General features: G+C 52.8%; 1 protein-coding gene across 1 annotated transcript in view; it reads left to right on the top strand.

The window, feature by feature from the left end:
- Lars2 (leucyl-tRNA synthetase 2, mitochondrial) overlaps positions 1-13,761 on the top strand; it is a 96,190-nt gene that overhangs the window by 57,811 nt on the left and 24,618 nt on the right. The window contains exons 8-11 of the mRNA XM_033762707.1: positions 717-824; positions 2,222-2,381; positions 9,364-9,468; positions 11,832-11,947. Coding sequence (XP_033618598.1) covers positions 717-824; positions 2,222-2,381; positions 9,364-9,468; positions 11,832-11,947 — 489 coding nt within the window. The remainder of the gene's footprint in view (positions 1-716; positions 825-2,221; positions 2,382-9,363; positions 9,469-11,831; positions 11,948-13,761) is intronic.

Raw genomic sequence — 13,761 nt, 5'->3', positions numbered from 1 at the left:
TGAAGGAAATCTTTAAGAAGTTAGAGTACACGGCCCAAGTCTGGTTTCTGATCAAAGGCGCTTTATTGGCTCAGCAAAACGATTATATACTGTTATCCCAGGGGGAAGGTTCAGCAAGCTTATTGGACAGTTCAAGCAAATCAATCACATGAGTCACTCAAGCATTTAACCATACAGCAATCAGTATTTTACCAAATGTGGGGAGGGGTAAGTGGGAAGGCGTACATCAACAATTAACCCTATGCAATCTTTAACTTCACAATCCCTAGGGGCAAGCAGGACAAGGAAATACCACCTGCTTCCTGCTCCAGGTCCCGTGAACCTGTGGTTAGCACAAAGGGCTATTTTTTCTGTAAGATTTCCTGTTTGCCCAGGGGCTAAACCTGCCAAAAGTCACGTACGTAGTCTAGTGGGATTTTTCCACCGAGGCAAAGGCTAAGGTTGAGGGCAGCCATCTTATGCAGGCCCAAGCAGTCTCTCACAGTGAAGGAGGAGCCTTCTTGGTAGTTTTCGTTCTCCCTCAGAACCTTGGCTCCCTCTCCTGAACTGAGGCAGGAGCAGCGCACCAGCTTTGCCGCCTCCTCTGACACAGGCAGGTGAAGGAGGAGAGGCGGAGCCCCAGCCTCCTGCATGTAGCGCCCCTAACCTTCCCTGCCTAGCAAGCCCCGGAGCACTGGCTCCTCCTGACGCCTCTGCTCGGCCTTGTCCTTCCTCAGGCCATGCAGGACGCGCTGGCCCAGCTTCCGGAGTGGTATGGGATCAAGGGCATGCAGGCCCACTGGATCGGGGACTGCGTGGGCTGCCACCTGGACTTCGCGCTAAAGGTGAGTGCCTCGGCCCAGACCCCTTCACATCCCACAACCTGCCCTGAGCCCAGCAGCTCCGGCTCCAGCAGCGGGCCGCACACCCCACTTTACCCTGTCTCCGTTTCTCCCAGTGTAAACAGAGAGGTGACATTAATTCGAACAGCGATATGTTTAACCCATTATGTTAGCATTCAAGATGGCGGCCATAGAAAGATTCACCACAGAAATGTTTAAATTCATGGTTTGGCACAGTCTACGAGGTGCACGCACCCACCACAGTTCATGTGTCCCGCCCTGTAGCGCTGCTGGTACCGCACTGGGCGGCCAGACACAGGGTCCTGGGGCCCCGAGGACACGCGAGTCACATGCAGACTGTGGGCCTGTTCCCGAGCAGTGGGCCTTAGCTGTCACTGTTCTCAGAGGTCTTATCGGGAAGCAGGGGCAGCTTCACCTGGAGGTGTGCTCGACCCTGCCGTGAGTGTTCACATCCGGTCACAAGCAGCGAGGCCGCAGCTGCAGGCCTCCTGCTCCTCTCCTGTCTCTCCTAAGAGTCATTCCATTGCTGCTCTCTACATGTTCGCTTTCTCTCTCTCTCTGATCCTTCTGCCTCAGCCTCCCAAGGGCTGGGGTGACCGGCATGCGCCTACGTGTTCTCTTTTAGCCTTCCGATTTCTCCTCTAATCAACCCTGCCCTCACCTTAGTCTCTGCAGAACATTTAGGAGGAAGATGCAGCCAGGAGACAGATCGGCTTCCCGCTAGCTTTTCCCCACCGATGGCCGGCTGGGTGCCCACCTTTGCCCCCAGGACCCCAGTTCCCTTGTGTCACCTCACAGAAGTGCCCCTCGCAGCTCCTGGTGCCTGGTGCACCCTCGGGGTCTGTCCAGTGACCTGTCCCAGCTGAGCTGAGAGTTCTCTGCACAGGAGACCACGGCCCGCAGGACAGCACTCGATGCCCGGCACTTGGCTCCCCCCTGACGCTGTCCTGTCCTCCATCTGCTGCGTGATGGGCTCTGAGTGCCCCATGAGCCTGTGCCCAACAGCTCTCAGGCCTCACCCGCGCCGGGACCCTCCCTTCCTCACTCTGAGAAGCTGTAACCCTGGGACTGATTTTCTCTTTAGAAAATTGAGTTGCATTTTTCACTAAACCCCTAAATCCTAGAGGAAAATACAGCTCCTTTTTCAAGAAGGAAACAAGATTGGATCTGTGACCAGGAAGCTGTCTTTCTGAGCAGGTGTCGACCTCCTTCCTCTTCCCAGCACCTGTGCTGCCGTGGCTGGGGTCCCGCACCTGGTCCCGTGGTCATGAGCTGTCAAGCTGCTTGGGAATGAGGAAGGGGTGGGACATGCTCGCTTGAGGCCCCTCACAGCCCCGGGGACACTGAGAAACCAAATAAACTTCATGTCCTCCTGCCAGATGGACGGGCAAGACACCAGAGAAAAGCTGACCGCCTACACGGCCACCCCCGAGGCCATCTACGGCGCGTCCCACGTGGCCATTGCTCCCAGCCACAGCCTCCTGCATGGGTGCAGCTCGCTGCGGGAAGCCCTGCGAGGGGCACAGGTGCCCGGCAAAGGTGAGTTGGCCGTGGCTCGAAGGTTACCGGACTCCAGCCCCTGACTGCTGGCCTTGCCAGAGCTCACAGTCCCCTCTCGTCAGCCGTGCGATTCATCCTTCACCTTAGCCTTACTTTTTCCTCTTAGAACAGAAGGGTTAGCAGGGCGTGGTGGTGCACACCTGTCATCCCAGCACTTGGGAGGCTGAGGCAGGAGGATCACCCCAAGTTCAAGACCAGCCTGGGCTACATAGTGAGTTAAGGACAGCCTGAACTCCACAGGGAGACCCTGTCTCAAAAACAAACAAACAGGAAAGCAAGCATTCATACCTGTGGCCCCTTCCCAGAGCCTCCTGGTGCCTGGCCATTCACATCCTAGGAATACAGCTGTCAGAGCCTTGGAGCACAGGGGTCCCTTGGGACACGGTGCGTGTCCTCACCTGGCCCCTCCTGAGACAGCAAAAGGCTCTTCTGAGTTAAAATTGAAGTCTGTGCTTCCAAGCCAGCTCTGACTGTCTCTCTCTGCTTTATCTTCTCTTCTTACCCAAATGGAAAATGGGCTCTTTTCAACTATTTAGTTTAAGGGGAAAACTCACGTTTTTTTACCCTCGTGAGCAATTTGAGATTCCTTGAGGGCTGTGATTGTTGAATAATATCCAAAACTGAAAAACTAAGAATCTAACCTTCACATTTTTTCTTCTTGTGGTTCATTTGGGGACACATACTCAAATGAGGCAATTTTAATAGGAGACTGATGAGCTGGTAAGTTACATAAGATGAAGTTTGAGATGAAAGACTCTGCATTCAAAACATTTTCATGTATGACAAATAGAGAAATTCTTTTAGGCATGCACACGGTGTTTCTGTGACGCTTGGGCGCAGGCACAGTGACTCCCCCATCTTTCGTTTTGGAGAATTTATTGCCAGGTGTAACGTTCCGTGCCCGGTAGCTGCTTTCTCCCCATTAGCAATCTCTCACATAATTCCAAACGGAACAGTGCATTCTCACTGCGTTTTCCCAGGTCTGATTTTCAAGCTGGAAACACTCTTTAGGCAGATGTCTCTAGGTCAGGGTGCACATCAAGACCTTGGGTCTTGTCAGACGACACTGTCGTCCGGAGAGGACACTTGGTGTGCAGAGTGTAACGCGACTCCCCAGGAGGAAAGCTGAAACGCCTGGAGCAACATGGACGAAAGGGAAACTGAAAGGACCCTCGGACCAGGGGTCTGTGCCTCCACAGGCCCTCTGGTCTTGGTACCTGGATGCTGTGTGTTGCTGCTGTCACTCGCCATTACAGACTGGCTGTTTTCCGCTGGGCGTCAGGTTTCCAGGACTGTGCTATGGTTGTGACCCCTGAGGGTCGCCAAAGCATTCACTTGAGACTTCGTGAGACCGGGTTTAACACCTGCAGGGGTTTCCATTCTCTGCCTAGAACTGGGCTGCTGCTGATCTCTTCACCTGGCTCTTGATTCCCGCGGCAGAGCAAGAAGAAAGGTCGCGTGGCTTCCAGTTCAGCTTGCTCTGCGCATGCCCGGAAGGCAGCAGGGTGGGGCGTGCGGGGGTGGGCATGGGCCAGTCCCCTCTCTGGCCTTGCCAAGGTTGCTGGTGCTACTGGCATTCTTTACCTAGCAAATTTGCACAGATTTTTTTTTTTAAGAGAGGAAAAAGCAAGGAATTTCCCAGGGTTCTGGGATTTTCGTTTGTTCCCAGTCACTGACGGCTCCCTGTTCTCTGCTGAGCCACCTCTTCCATCCTATTCTGGGCGCTCGGACTTGTTAGGAAGTAGAAACTGTGAGAGGCACCCACAGGAAGTCAGGAAGGCTCCAGAAGCCGGGCCTTTCTCTGGAGTCTCCTCGCCTGGCTGATGTTAAACTATTTAAACCCTGGGGCTTCGGTACCACAGGTTTCCGCTATTGCCTAAACAGTGCTGCTTTCCCCAAGGGTGAATGAGGTCTGGAAAGGGTGACTTAGAAGCCCATTGTCATGGACACATCAGAGAGCAGCAGCCTCAGGGGCCCAGCCTCTCAGGTGACTGCCTGGGGTGAGGAGCAGACCCCTGATCCTGGCTATTGATCTGGTTTGGGTTTGTGTGGTTAGTTTTTGTTTGCTGGTGGTTTGTTTGTATTTGTGGCACTAGCAGTGGAACCCAAGACCTTTGTACTGAGCTACATCAGCTTTTAAATTTTTATTTTATTTTTGATTTTGAGACAGGGTCTCACTAAGTTGCTAAGTTACCCAGGCTGGACTCAAACTTATGACCCTCCTGCCTCAGCCTCCCAGAGTGCTGGGATCACAGGCATGTGCCACCATGCCCGGCCACAATGTGGTTTGTGACCGCCATGTCCCTGAGAGTGGTGGTCCTCCCATGTGTGTCACCAGAGGAGCTGTGGAGGGGAAGCTGCTCTGCTCCAGGAACTGGAGTGGCAGTCAGCAGGTCTCCTCGCCCTGGACCTTTCAGAGCTCTGCTGTGGCAGCTGCTGTCCAAGAGAGGTCATCTGCTTAGCCTGCCGCCCGCAAGTGACCTGGCACCGCTGCAGAGCACGCTGGGGTCTAGGTGCGGGGAATAGTGCCTGGCTGGGGCGGGATTGCAGGTCTCCCACACAGGGAGCTCCCCGAGACTGGGGCTCATTGCGTGTCTCGGCCCAGAACTGGCCGGCCAGCCGCTCTGTGAACCGCTCCTGGTCTCTGCCTTCCCGCGCCTCCCTGGGGCCCTGCCTCACTTCCCCAGCACGGGACTTCCAGGAAGTAGCAGAGAACCCCAGGCCTGGTCAAGAACCCCAGACTGTGGTCTCGTTCTTTCTGAGAAAGAAATTTTGACCCCAGAGAGCTGCCTTGCATTTGCTGCATATTTGCCAATATTTAAGTTTACAGATTTTTTTTTCTAATTGACAAACGAGTAATTGAACGTTATGTGGAATGAAAAAGTCCAATGCGTTAATGAGGCTCTCTACTTTTTTTTAGTACGGCTTCATCCTACAGTGATTTCACTGAGATAAAATCCACACACCATATGGTTCACACTGAACGCCTGTAATTGAAGGTTGTCTGCGCGCAGACTCTGCAGCCCTCTCCACGGAGACCCGCGCCCTCTTGTGGTCTCTTCCCGCCCTCGCCCCCGCCAGCCCTGTACCCGCTTCCTCGTCCAGACTCGCCCATCTGGGCGTTCCCAGTCATTGGAAACGTGTGATATCTGTGTGCCTTCTTTTCACTTAGCATAATGTTTTCAGGGCTCCTCCACAATGTAGCACAAAGCATTTGATTCCTTTTTATTTCCAAATAATTCTCCATCCTATGGGTGGACCACGTTTTACTTATCCGTACATGAGTTGCCGGTCGTTTGGGTCAGTTCTGCTTTTTCTGCCACGGTGACTAGTGCTGCTGAAACATTCACACAGATCTCATGTTCTCGTCCCATCTGAGTCTTGCCGGCATGGATTGCTCGGCTGTGTAGTGACTCCTTGGGGAATTGCTGGGATCTTTTCCAGAGCAGCTTCAGCCGTCCGCCATCGTAGCAGCTGTGCGAGTCCCAGGTTCTCTGCACCTGGTTGACACCTCTTGTTGTGTCTTCTTGATTATCCTGGTAGTGGTGAAGTGGTAGTCATCGTGGTTTTGATTTTATTTATTTGCTCATTGTCCATTAATATATCATTTTTGGAGAAACATTTATTCAGATTTTTGCCTGTCTTAATTTTTATATATTCTAGATATACTTTTTTGTCAGAGGCATGATTACAAGAAGTTGACTTTTCATCTTCTTGATGGTTTCCTTTAAAGCACAAAAGTCTTTTCTTTCTTTCCTTTTTTTTATATGTTTTTATTTTTTGGTATCAGGGACCGAACACAGGCCCTTGCTTTTGCGAGACAGGTGGCAGAACCACTGAGCTAAATCCCCAGCCCTTTCCTTTTTTTTTTAACTTTGCTGAAGGTGGAACCCAGAGCCTCATTCACACTAGACAAGGGTTCACCACTGACCCGCACCCCTGCAAGGTTTTCATTTTGATGAAGTCCAAGTTTTCTATTTTGTCTTTTGTTTATTTGATGCTTTTGTTTTTGGTGTTGTTTTAAAAAAAAACCCAACAACTATTGTCTAGTGAAAGGTCATAAAGATTTACATGTATGTCTTCTACAAATTGTATAGTTCTGGATCTTAGGTTAGATCTTTAATCTATTTTGTGTTAATTATTATATGAGGTAGAATTCTAGCTTCACTCTTCTGCCTGTGGTCATTGTAGTTGTTACTTCATTTTGTTTTTGGTACCAGGACCTTGCACTTGCCTGGCAGGCACTGTGCCACGGAGCTATATCCACAGCCCCTGGAGTTTTAATTCATCTTCCCATGCATATCTTAAAAATTAAATGGCTTCTGCTTCTTCATTTTTTTTGTCTTCATTTAATACCCTATCAGAAAATGTTGCTTGATTTTTTTATACAGGCTTTACCATCATTTTTAATCTATGTATAATATTCTATCAACTCAGTGTACCTTAGTATCCTAAATTATCTCTGTAGATTGAACACTGGGCTTTTGGAGTGTTTGGGACTACGACCGAGATTGCTGTGAACATTATGGTCCACTAGCGCTTTGGTTTATGGAATTTTCCTTAGATATTCCCAAGAGTGGAGTTTTTCTGTCAGGTGAAAGGCATGAGCGTTTTTCTAGTTCTCGTTATATGTTGCTTTTATTGGTTTCTGAAGGGGCTTTATCAGCTTATAGTACCAAGTCCAGTGATAAATGACTCTCTGCACCTTCACAAACAGATGTGAACTTTCTAGGTTTTTCCGAGTTTATCAGATATAAAATTTCACTTCAAGATTATTTCAATTTATATCCCTTTTTTTTTAAAGTTACTGTTTTAAAAATCCAAATGATACATGTATACTATGGGAAAAGTCAAAGGATACCAACAGTAACAGAAAGAGCCAGCATGGTGACACACGCCTGTAATCCCAGCACTGAGGAGGCTGAGGCAGGAGGATCACCATGAGTTCAAGGCCAGCCTGGACTACACAGTGAAGTGAAGGCCAGCCTGGGCTGCCTAGCGAGATACTGTGTCAAACAAACAAGCAGAATACTAACAGCATAGCTACAGCAGTGGCCTCGCACGGCTATGTCTATTTTAGATCAATGTACTGGAATGTGAGTCTCGTGGTCGTGATGGGTTCCTGGATGAACAGGAGCATCTTGCCGTGCAGCTGGGCGGGCTGACGAGTCTCTCTTCCCTTCAGGCTGTTCTAGGGTTTTCCAGGGTGCTCTCCATTTCATCCTGTTCCGGTGAGGAGCCGTCCGGGCCAGGTAACCTTCCAGTCGTGGTCCGGACCTAGAAGTTGCTCCCAGACAGCCTGTGGCCACGCCGCGCGGTGCAGGAGCTGGATGCCGTGTGGCCAGGGTCCAGCCAGGCGTTCGCCGAGCCTGGGTGAGACGTGTCAGTGTAGCGCCCCACCCTGCTGTGCCCCATGCTCCAGTGCTAGACGGACTGAGCGCCTCGCGCCTGCCCCACCCCGCCCAGTGAGGGCCTTGTACTCAGTACCGCAACCACAGAACGGGCAAATGTGTCAGGAAGCGCAGCCTGGAGTCCAGGGCTGAGTCCGTTGGGTGCGCCTGTGCCCGGGGCCAGCGGAGCCCCAGCCTCGAACCTTGTGCTTCACTCCGCACCCTGACACCCGCGGTGAAGATCAACGCTGCCTTGGTGCCTCCGGGGCCACCTTAGCTCTTCGAAGAAATCCTGACTCCTGGCTCATTTTAATCTGGGTTTTGAGAAGATATGCTTTAGATAATTACATGAAGTCTCAAAATGTGACAGGCGTTGTGCATCGTAAGAGTTAATCAGCTGTAACAGTTGTTAACGGTTATGTTCAGGAGAAACTCGAGCCAACTCGCTGCCATCGTGGCCCACTTCCCACTTCCCGGGCCTCCTTCCCTGGGGCTTTCTTTCGGTCTTTCTCTCCCCACCAACCCTGTGCTTTGTGAAGACTAAGTGTGGCTTGTTTCCCTGGAGCAGTGGTTCTAATAAGCTTCATTTAGGGGCAATCACCTTTTTTTGTTTTTGGTACGGGGGATCGAACTCAGGCGAGGCAGGCGGCAGAACCACTGAGCTAAATCCCCGGCCAAAAGCTTCATTTAGGATGGCACAGTGTTTGGATAAATTGAGGTATTTTATTACGACCACATAAATACCCACAGTTGAGCCGTGTGTACTATGAATACATTTTCCTTCTTATAAAACTTCCTATTTTTCCTGAAATTCATAATGTCCCTTTCTTAATTTTTTGGCTTTTTCTTCTCTGAATTTTTGGTTGTCTTCCCACATCTGCCCCCAGCTCTTTGAAACTCCCTCTTCATTCCATTCCCACCTATTGCAGGGGTCTGACCTGCTCGCGTTCCCGTTTTCTGCTACACCTCCGGCCTCCTGGACCTCACTGCCATTGTCCTGGGAATGACCTTCCCAACTTCCTGGTGCTGCAGCCCGTTTCTGGATCCTGTGTCTGATATCGTTCTTCATTTGTCCCCTCGTTTTGCTGGACGTGTCCTGCAGTAGCCCCTAAGACAAGAGCACCTGGGAAGGAGCTGCGCGGGGTTAGGGTGTCTGCAGATCTCTGCCCTGCACTGCTCGGTCACTTCCTGTCCCTGTCCACTTCATCCTCTAGCGCTGGGATTTGAACTCACCTCTCCTACTCTCACCAGAGAAAGGTTTTGTGTGTGTGTTGTTCTGTGTATTAGAGGTGGTTTTCAAAAGGAAAAGGCAGTGATGAGTCCGTCCTTCCCCCCCATCTGGAAAGTAAACTCGCCGTGCTCACCTCTTACTCTTGCACGTGGCTGGCCATATTCTGTGCTTGTTCAGTCGTTTGAGGTCCTCTGGTGTGCGTTTCCCGCTGACACCTCTCAGAGGATGCTTTCTTTCACGGTTAGCACAGCACTCAGAGACCTGAGCCATGTTTCTCGGTCGTCCCCCACCCCCCATGTCTTGGGTGACCGGCGCCTGCCGGGCTCTGCTGTCTTTTCAGATTGCCTCACTCCCGTGGTGGCTGTGGACGCCCTCACCCAGCGGGAGCTCCCTGTTGTTGTCCTGGCCGAAGCTGACCTCGGGGGCTCTCTGGATTCCAGGATAGGTAAGTGGCTACTAAACAGCATCACCATACCGAAGTGCGCGGGTGTGGCCCCAGGTCCTGTGCGGTGGAGGAGCCGGCTGCTGAGTCCGTGGTGTTTGTCTCTTGAGTTTGGTGCTGGGACCAAGCTCAGGGCCTGGCACAAGCTAGGCACGTGCTCTACAGAGCTTCTCCCCTTTCGTGTGATCACCGCTTATGCAGAACTGCGTTTGAAAACATTCATCGTACCACACCTGGCTAGTTGCTATGGAAAATAGTAAGTGTGCGGCCAGCGGACCAAGAGTCGGTGAGGCGAGCCCAGACGTGGGGAACAGTGCAGCTCAGACGCTGAGAGGGGCCCCGGTGAACCGCTGAGGGGGAGGTGAGCTCGCGCTGTTCCCCAAAGGACTGGGAAGCAGCAGCAGAGCCGGGATCTGCTTAGCGCTACGCGTCAGGTGTCCTCGGCGGCCTTCTGCAGTGTTCGGCAACTCCCCATCACTGTGCCAGGAAGTCCGGGGCGGAGGGCGGAAGCCTAAAGAAGGCTCTGTCCACAGCCTCCTCTTGCCTGCCTGCCAACTGCTATGACGATCCCGGCCTGTAACATCACAGCTTCCCTCACAGAGCTCAGATCGACTCTCTGTCTGGGGTGCTGGGGAGGAGGCGCCGGCCTGACACCTGCTAGGTAGGCGTTTGTTTTACCCCTGAGCAGTGGCCCCAGCCCCGGGTCAGGCTTTGCAGAAGGACTTGCAGAAATCTCAGCAGAAAATGACACTAAGCCATTACGTCTCCTCTAAACGTAGGAACAACCCCTTCTATTACCCTTAGGCGTTTTGTAATTAGGAAAATTTATTAATCAGCCAGGATACACAGTAAAGAAAGCCGGTGTTGGGCTGGGGACGTAGCTCAGTGGTTCCGCCGCCTGCTTTGCAAGCCCAAGGACCCAAGTTTGAGCCCCGCTACCAAAAAAAAAAAGAAAGCTGATTTTTGTTCTTCTTCGATATTTAGAGAGAAATCACAGACACAATATTGAGAATTCAGAGGGGGAAAAATAGCCTTTTATGTATGCCTAGAACATTGTTTCTCCTGTTGTCTCCAGTCCCCACAACTGCATAATTAGCATTTTATAAACTCTGGCTTCCTACTCTCCGGGAAGGACAGAAGCAGAAATAAATGAGAAAACCAGGTCAAGCCATATTTTCGCCATCCCACCTGTCCTGTTACAGTTCCCGCCGCACTGGCGTCCTAACACCACCCCGTGGTCAAGGACACTCTTTATGTGGCCACATAAATCCTGTGGTCTTTCGAACACTCCCACCCGTCCAGTGCACTCTCGTGTGTGATGAGTGATTGTTTTCGCTCCTTGACCGCCGACACTTCGTCACATTTATTGTTGGCCATTTGTCCCCTCGCTGTGAGCCCACTCAGCGTTTGTGCCCCTCAGTTGCTGCTTGTCGCCGTAACCCCAGCTGGAACCGGCAGAACCCTGCATCCTACTGCAGCTTTGCATCTTGCAAAGAGCTCTCAAACCCACCTCCCAAACCTGAAGCTGCCTCTGGGGCAGTGGCCCAAGACGCTCTTGGAGATCTGACTGGCCTTTAGCGCCTTACCCTTTGTGCCCACACGGTGTTTGAGCCACAAACCCGCCAGTGGTGTCCACAGGGGACGCGGTGGCAAAGAGTCACTGGAGGGCCTGGGACACTGAACTTGGCCTGTGCAGGGAGCACCGCTGATGCTGATGGGAGTCAGGAACCCTGCCCAGGACCCTGTCATGCCGGGGGCTCCCCACAGCAGGGCCCAGCTCAGACACACCGCCCTCCAGGGCCAGCCGAGATGGCCTGTCCAGCTGTGCACGCCGGCAACCGGCAGCAGCCCTTGGCAGTGTCCCTGATGCTCACCCTTGTGCCATCAAGGCTCTCGGGGCCGAAGAGTCAGTGTCCCCAGAGTGTGCTGCCGCCCTCGGGGACAAAACAGTCAGCAGCTCTCAACACCTGGCCCAGTGGCGTCGTCAAGGCCCTGGGCAATGCCAGGGCAGCATCCCTGCCTCCCGGAGAAGGCCTCTGACCTCATCCCTGAGCGACTGAAGGAGGCTCACAGGTGCTTGTGAGCCTCTGCTTCAGGGGCCCAGAGGTCCCAGTTTAGCATTTACAGCTACTGAAAAGAAACTAAGCATGGGAAACAGACGAGAGGAAGTAGCACATCCCGCATAGCGAGCGGTGTATGGGGTGTGGGGCTGCTCCAGCCTGGTCTCTTCCTCCTGGTGAGTGGCTATGGATCTCCAACTTGTGAGCTAACAGAACTGGTCTCCTCCGGAGTCGAAAGCCGAGCGCCGGCGCTGTCAAGGGGACGCCTGCTTGCAAACATGTTTTGTTTTTTTCCCCTCTGACCAGGAATTCCCAGCACCAGCTTGGAGGACACCCGCGTGGCCCAAGTCCTGGGCCTGCCCTACCCCAGCGTCATCGAGACCCTGCCGGATGGAACAGAGAGGCTGTGCAGCTCTGCCGAGGTGAGTGGCCTGGCCTGGGCCCGAGAACTTCCCCTTCCGGAACCCTGGCCTTTCCTGCAGAGGCAGTGACATCTCGTCTTTGCTTCTTTGTCTGTGAGAACAAAATACAGTGGCGCCCCAGTTCACAAACTTGATTCTTTCCATGATTCTGGTCGAAAACTGAATTGGTACCAGACCGAATCAAGTTCAGTGGTTAGGTTCACTATTGACCTAATGGGGAAATTTGATTTGGAACTCTTAGCAACTTTCCTGCCTCAGCCTCCCTAGTGCTGAGTTCACAGGAATGCGCTGCCAAGCCCAGCACGGTTTTGATTTTTATTAGTCCACGTCTGCAGGACGTACTGACTCCGTTCCTCGTGTGGAGGTGGCCCATGTACGTAACACGTCTTCATTCTTCCTCCTTCCCCTCTCCCTCCTCGCCCTCCCTCTCTCTCTTGATCCCCTTCCCCGGGGACTCGGTTTTCTTGAAGAGGTGCCTGGACCTGGCGCCTCTTCCTAAGGAGGTACCTGCTCTTTCTAGGTCGTTGCCTTTTTTTCCACCTGAGTTGACTCATGTATGGAAATGAAGAGCCAAGTTTCGAGTATGTTTTTGGTCAAGGCTCTTTCTTGATAGCAGGGGAGAGCAGCCCTTAAAGATGGTGTGAGTGGCAGGATTGGAGCCCAGTCTCTGTGTGGAGCCACACCAGGAAGTCCCAGGGAAGACCGGGAGGGCCAGAGGGCATGGGTGGGAGATGGTCAGTGCTGAGTCCTCTTCAGGCACAAGTGGGATGTGGTTGCACACGGCTGTAATTCCAGCACACAGGAGGCTGAGGCAGGGGCATTGACACAAGTGTGAGGCCAGCCTGGGCTCCACAGCGAGACCCTATCTCAAAAGGAAAATTTGTGCACACACCAGCATCACCCCCTGGCCTGGCGCCACCAGGGGTTCAGTTCTGGTTCAGTTGTCCCAGGCAGAAGCCAACAATGTGCATCTCTGGGGTGTTTCTGGGTGTTGCTGCTGCTGGCCCGGGGACCACAGTTTGAGAATCGGGGCCTTGGCACCCTGCTCACCACTCTCTGGCCTCAAGTGGTCGCCCTGGGTTCATTGTTGGAGTGTGGACCGGACCCCAGGCCCTGTGGTTCGCTCGTGCGCGTGGGCTGCTTGGTGTGCTCCACACAAAGCACTGCACACTGGGAACCCTCGAGAGGTCTGGAAAATACGGTACTCGGAGGCTGGGGGTGGCTCAGGGGTTAGCACTTGCTGAGCAGGCACATAGGCCCTGGGTTCACCCCCAGCAAAAATGAACACTGGTGCCTGCGGCCCCCGTGGATGCTGGTGTCTGCTTATTGGCGCTGAAGGCGTCTTCCGCAGGGGATTCTGAAGCCCAGAGACCAGGGCGACTGGCCTGACCAACTTCAGCTACTTCGGCTCCCTGGAAAGAGAATGCCTTGGCACTGTTGGTGTTCTGGGCTTCCAGCTGTAAAGACGGGAGCATTTAAATATAATAAAGGGGCTGTCTGTTTCTCCAAGCCACGGCCCCAGTTGGTCCCCTGCTGCCTTTAAGAGAATAAAGAACTTTGCGTCCGGATATTTTCCCTCCAACAAGGGAGGAGTCATTGAAAAGGCAGGCGAACTGCGCCTTGCTTCCCTGGCCTGTCAATGCTGATGCTCGGTTATCTCCACAGGTCCAGCAGAGCCGGGGATGAGGTGGCTCCAGGGCCAGGCTCAGCATGCCCGGGCCCCCCAGAAGGTTTTCGTTTCTCCCCAAATCTCAAGAACTTCTGGGCCCAAAAGTTTACATTGGTCGTTGTGCGGGTGCGGTTGTAAAATGCAG

Source organism: Fukomys damarensis, unplaced genomic scaffold (genome assembly GCF_012274545.1).
Source record: "Fukomys damarensis isolate Sample0158 unplaced genomic scaffold, DMR_v1.0_HiC HiC_scaffold_12, whole genome shotgun sequence".
In the NCBI taxonomy this organism is placed as follows: domain Eukaryota; kingdom Metazoa; phylum Chordata; class Mammalia; order Rodentia; family Bathyergidae; genus Fukomys; species Fukomys damarensis.
Note: the sequence above shows the minus strand (reverse complement) of the source record. Positions and strands in the feature narration are given on the sequence as shown.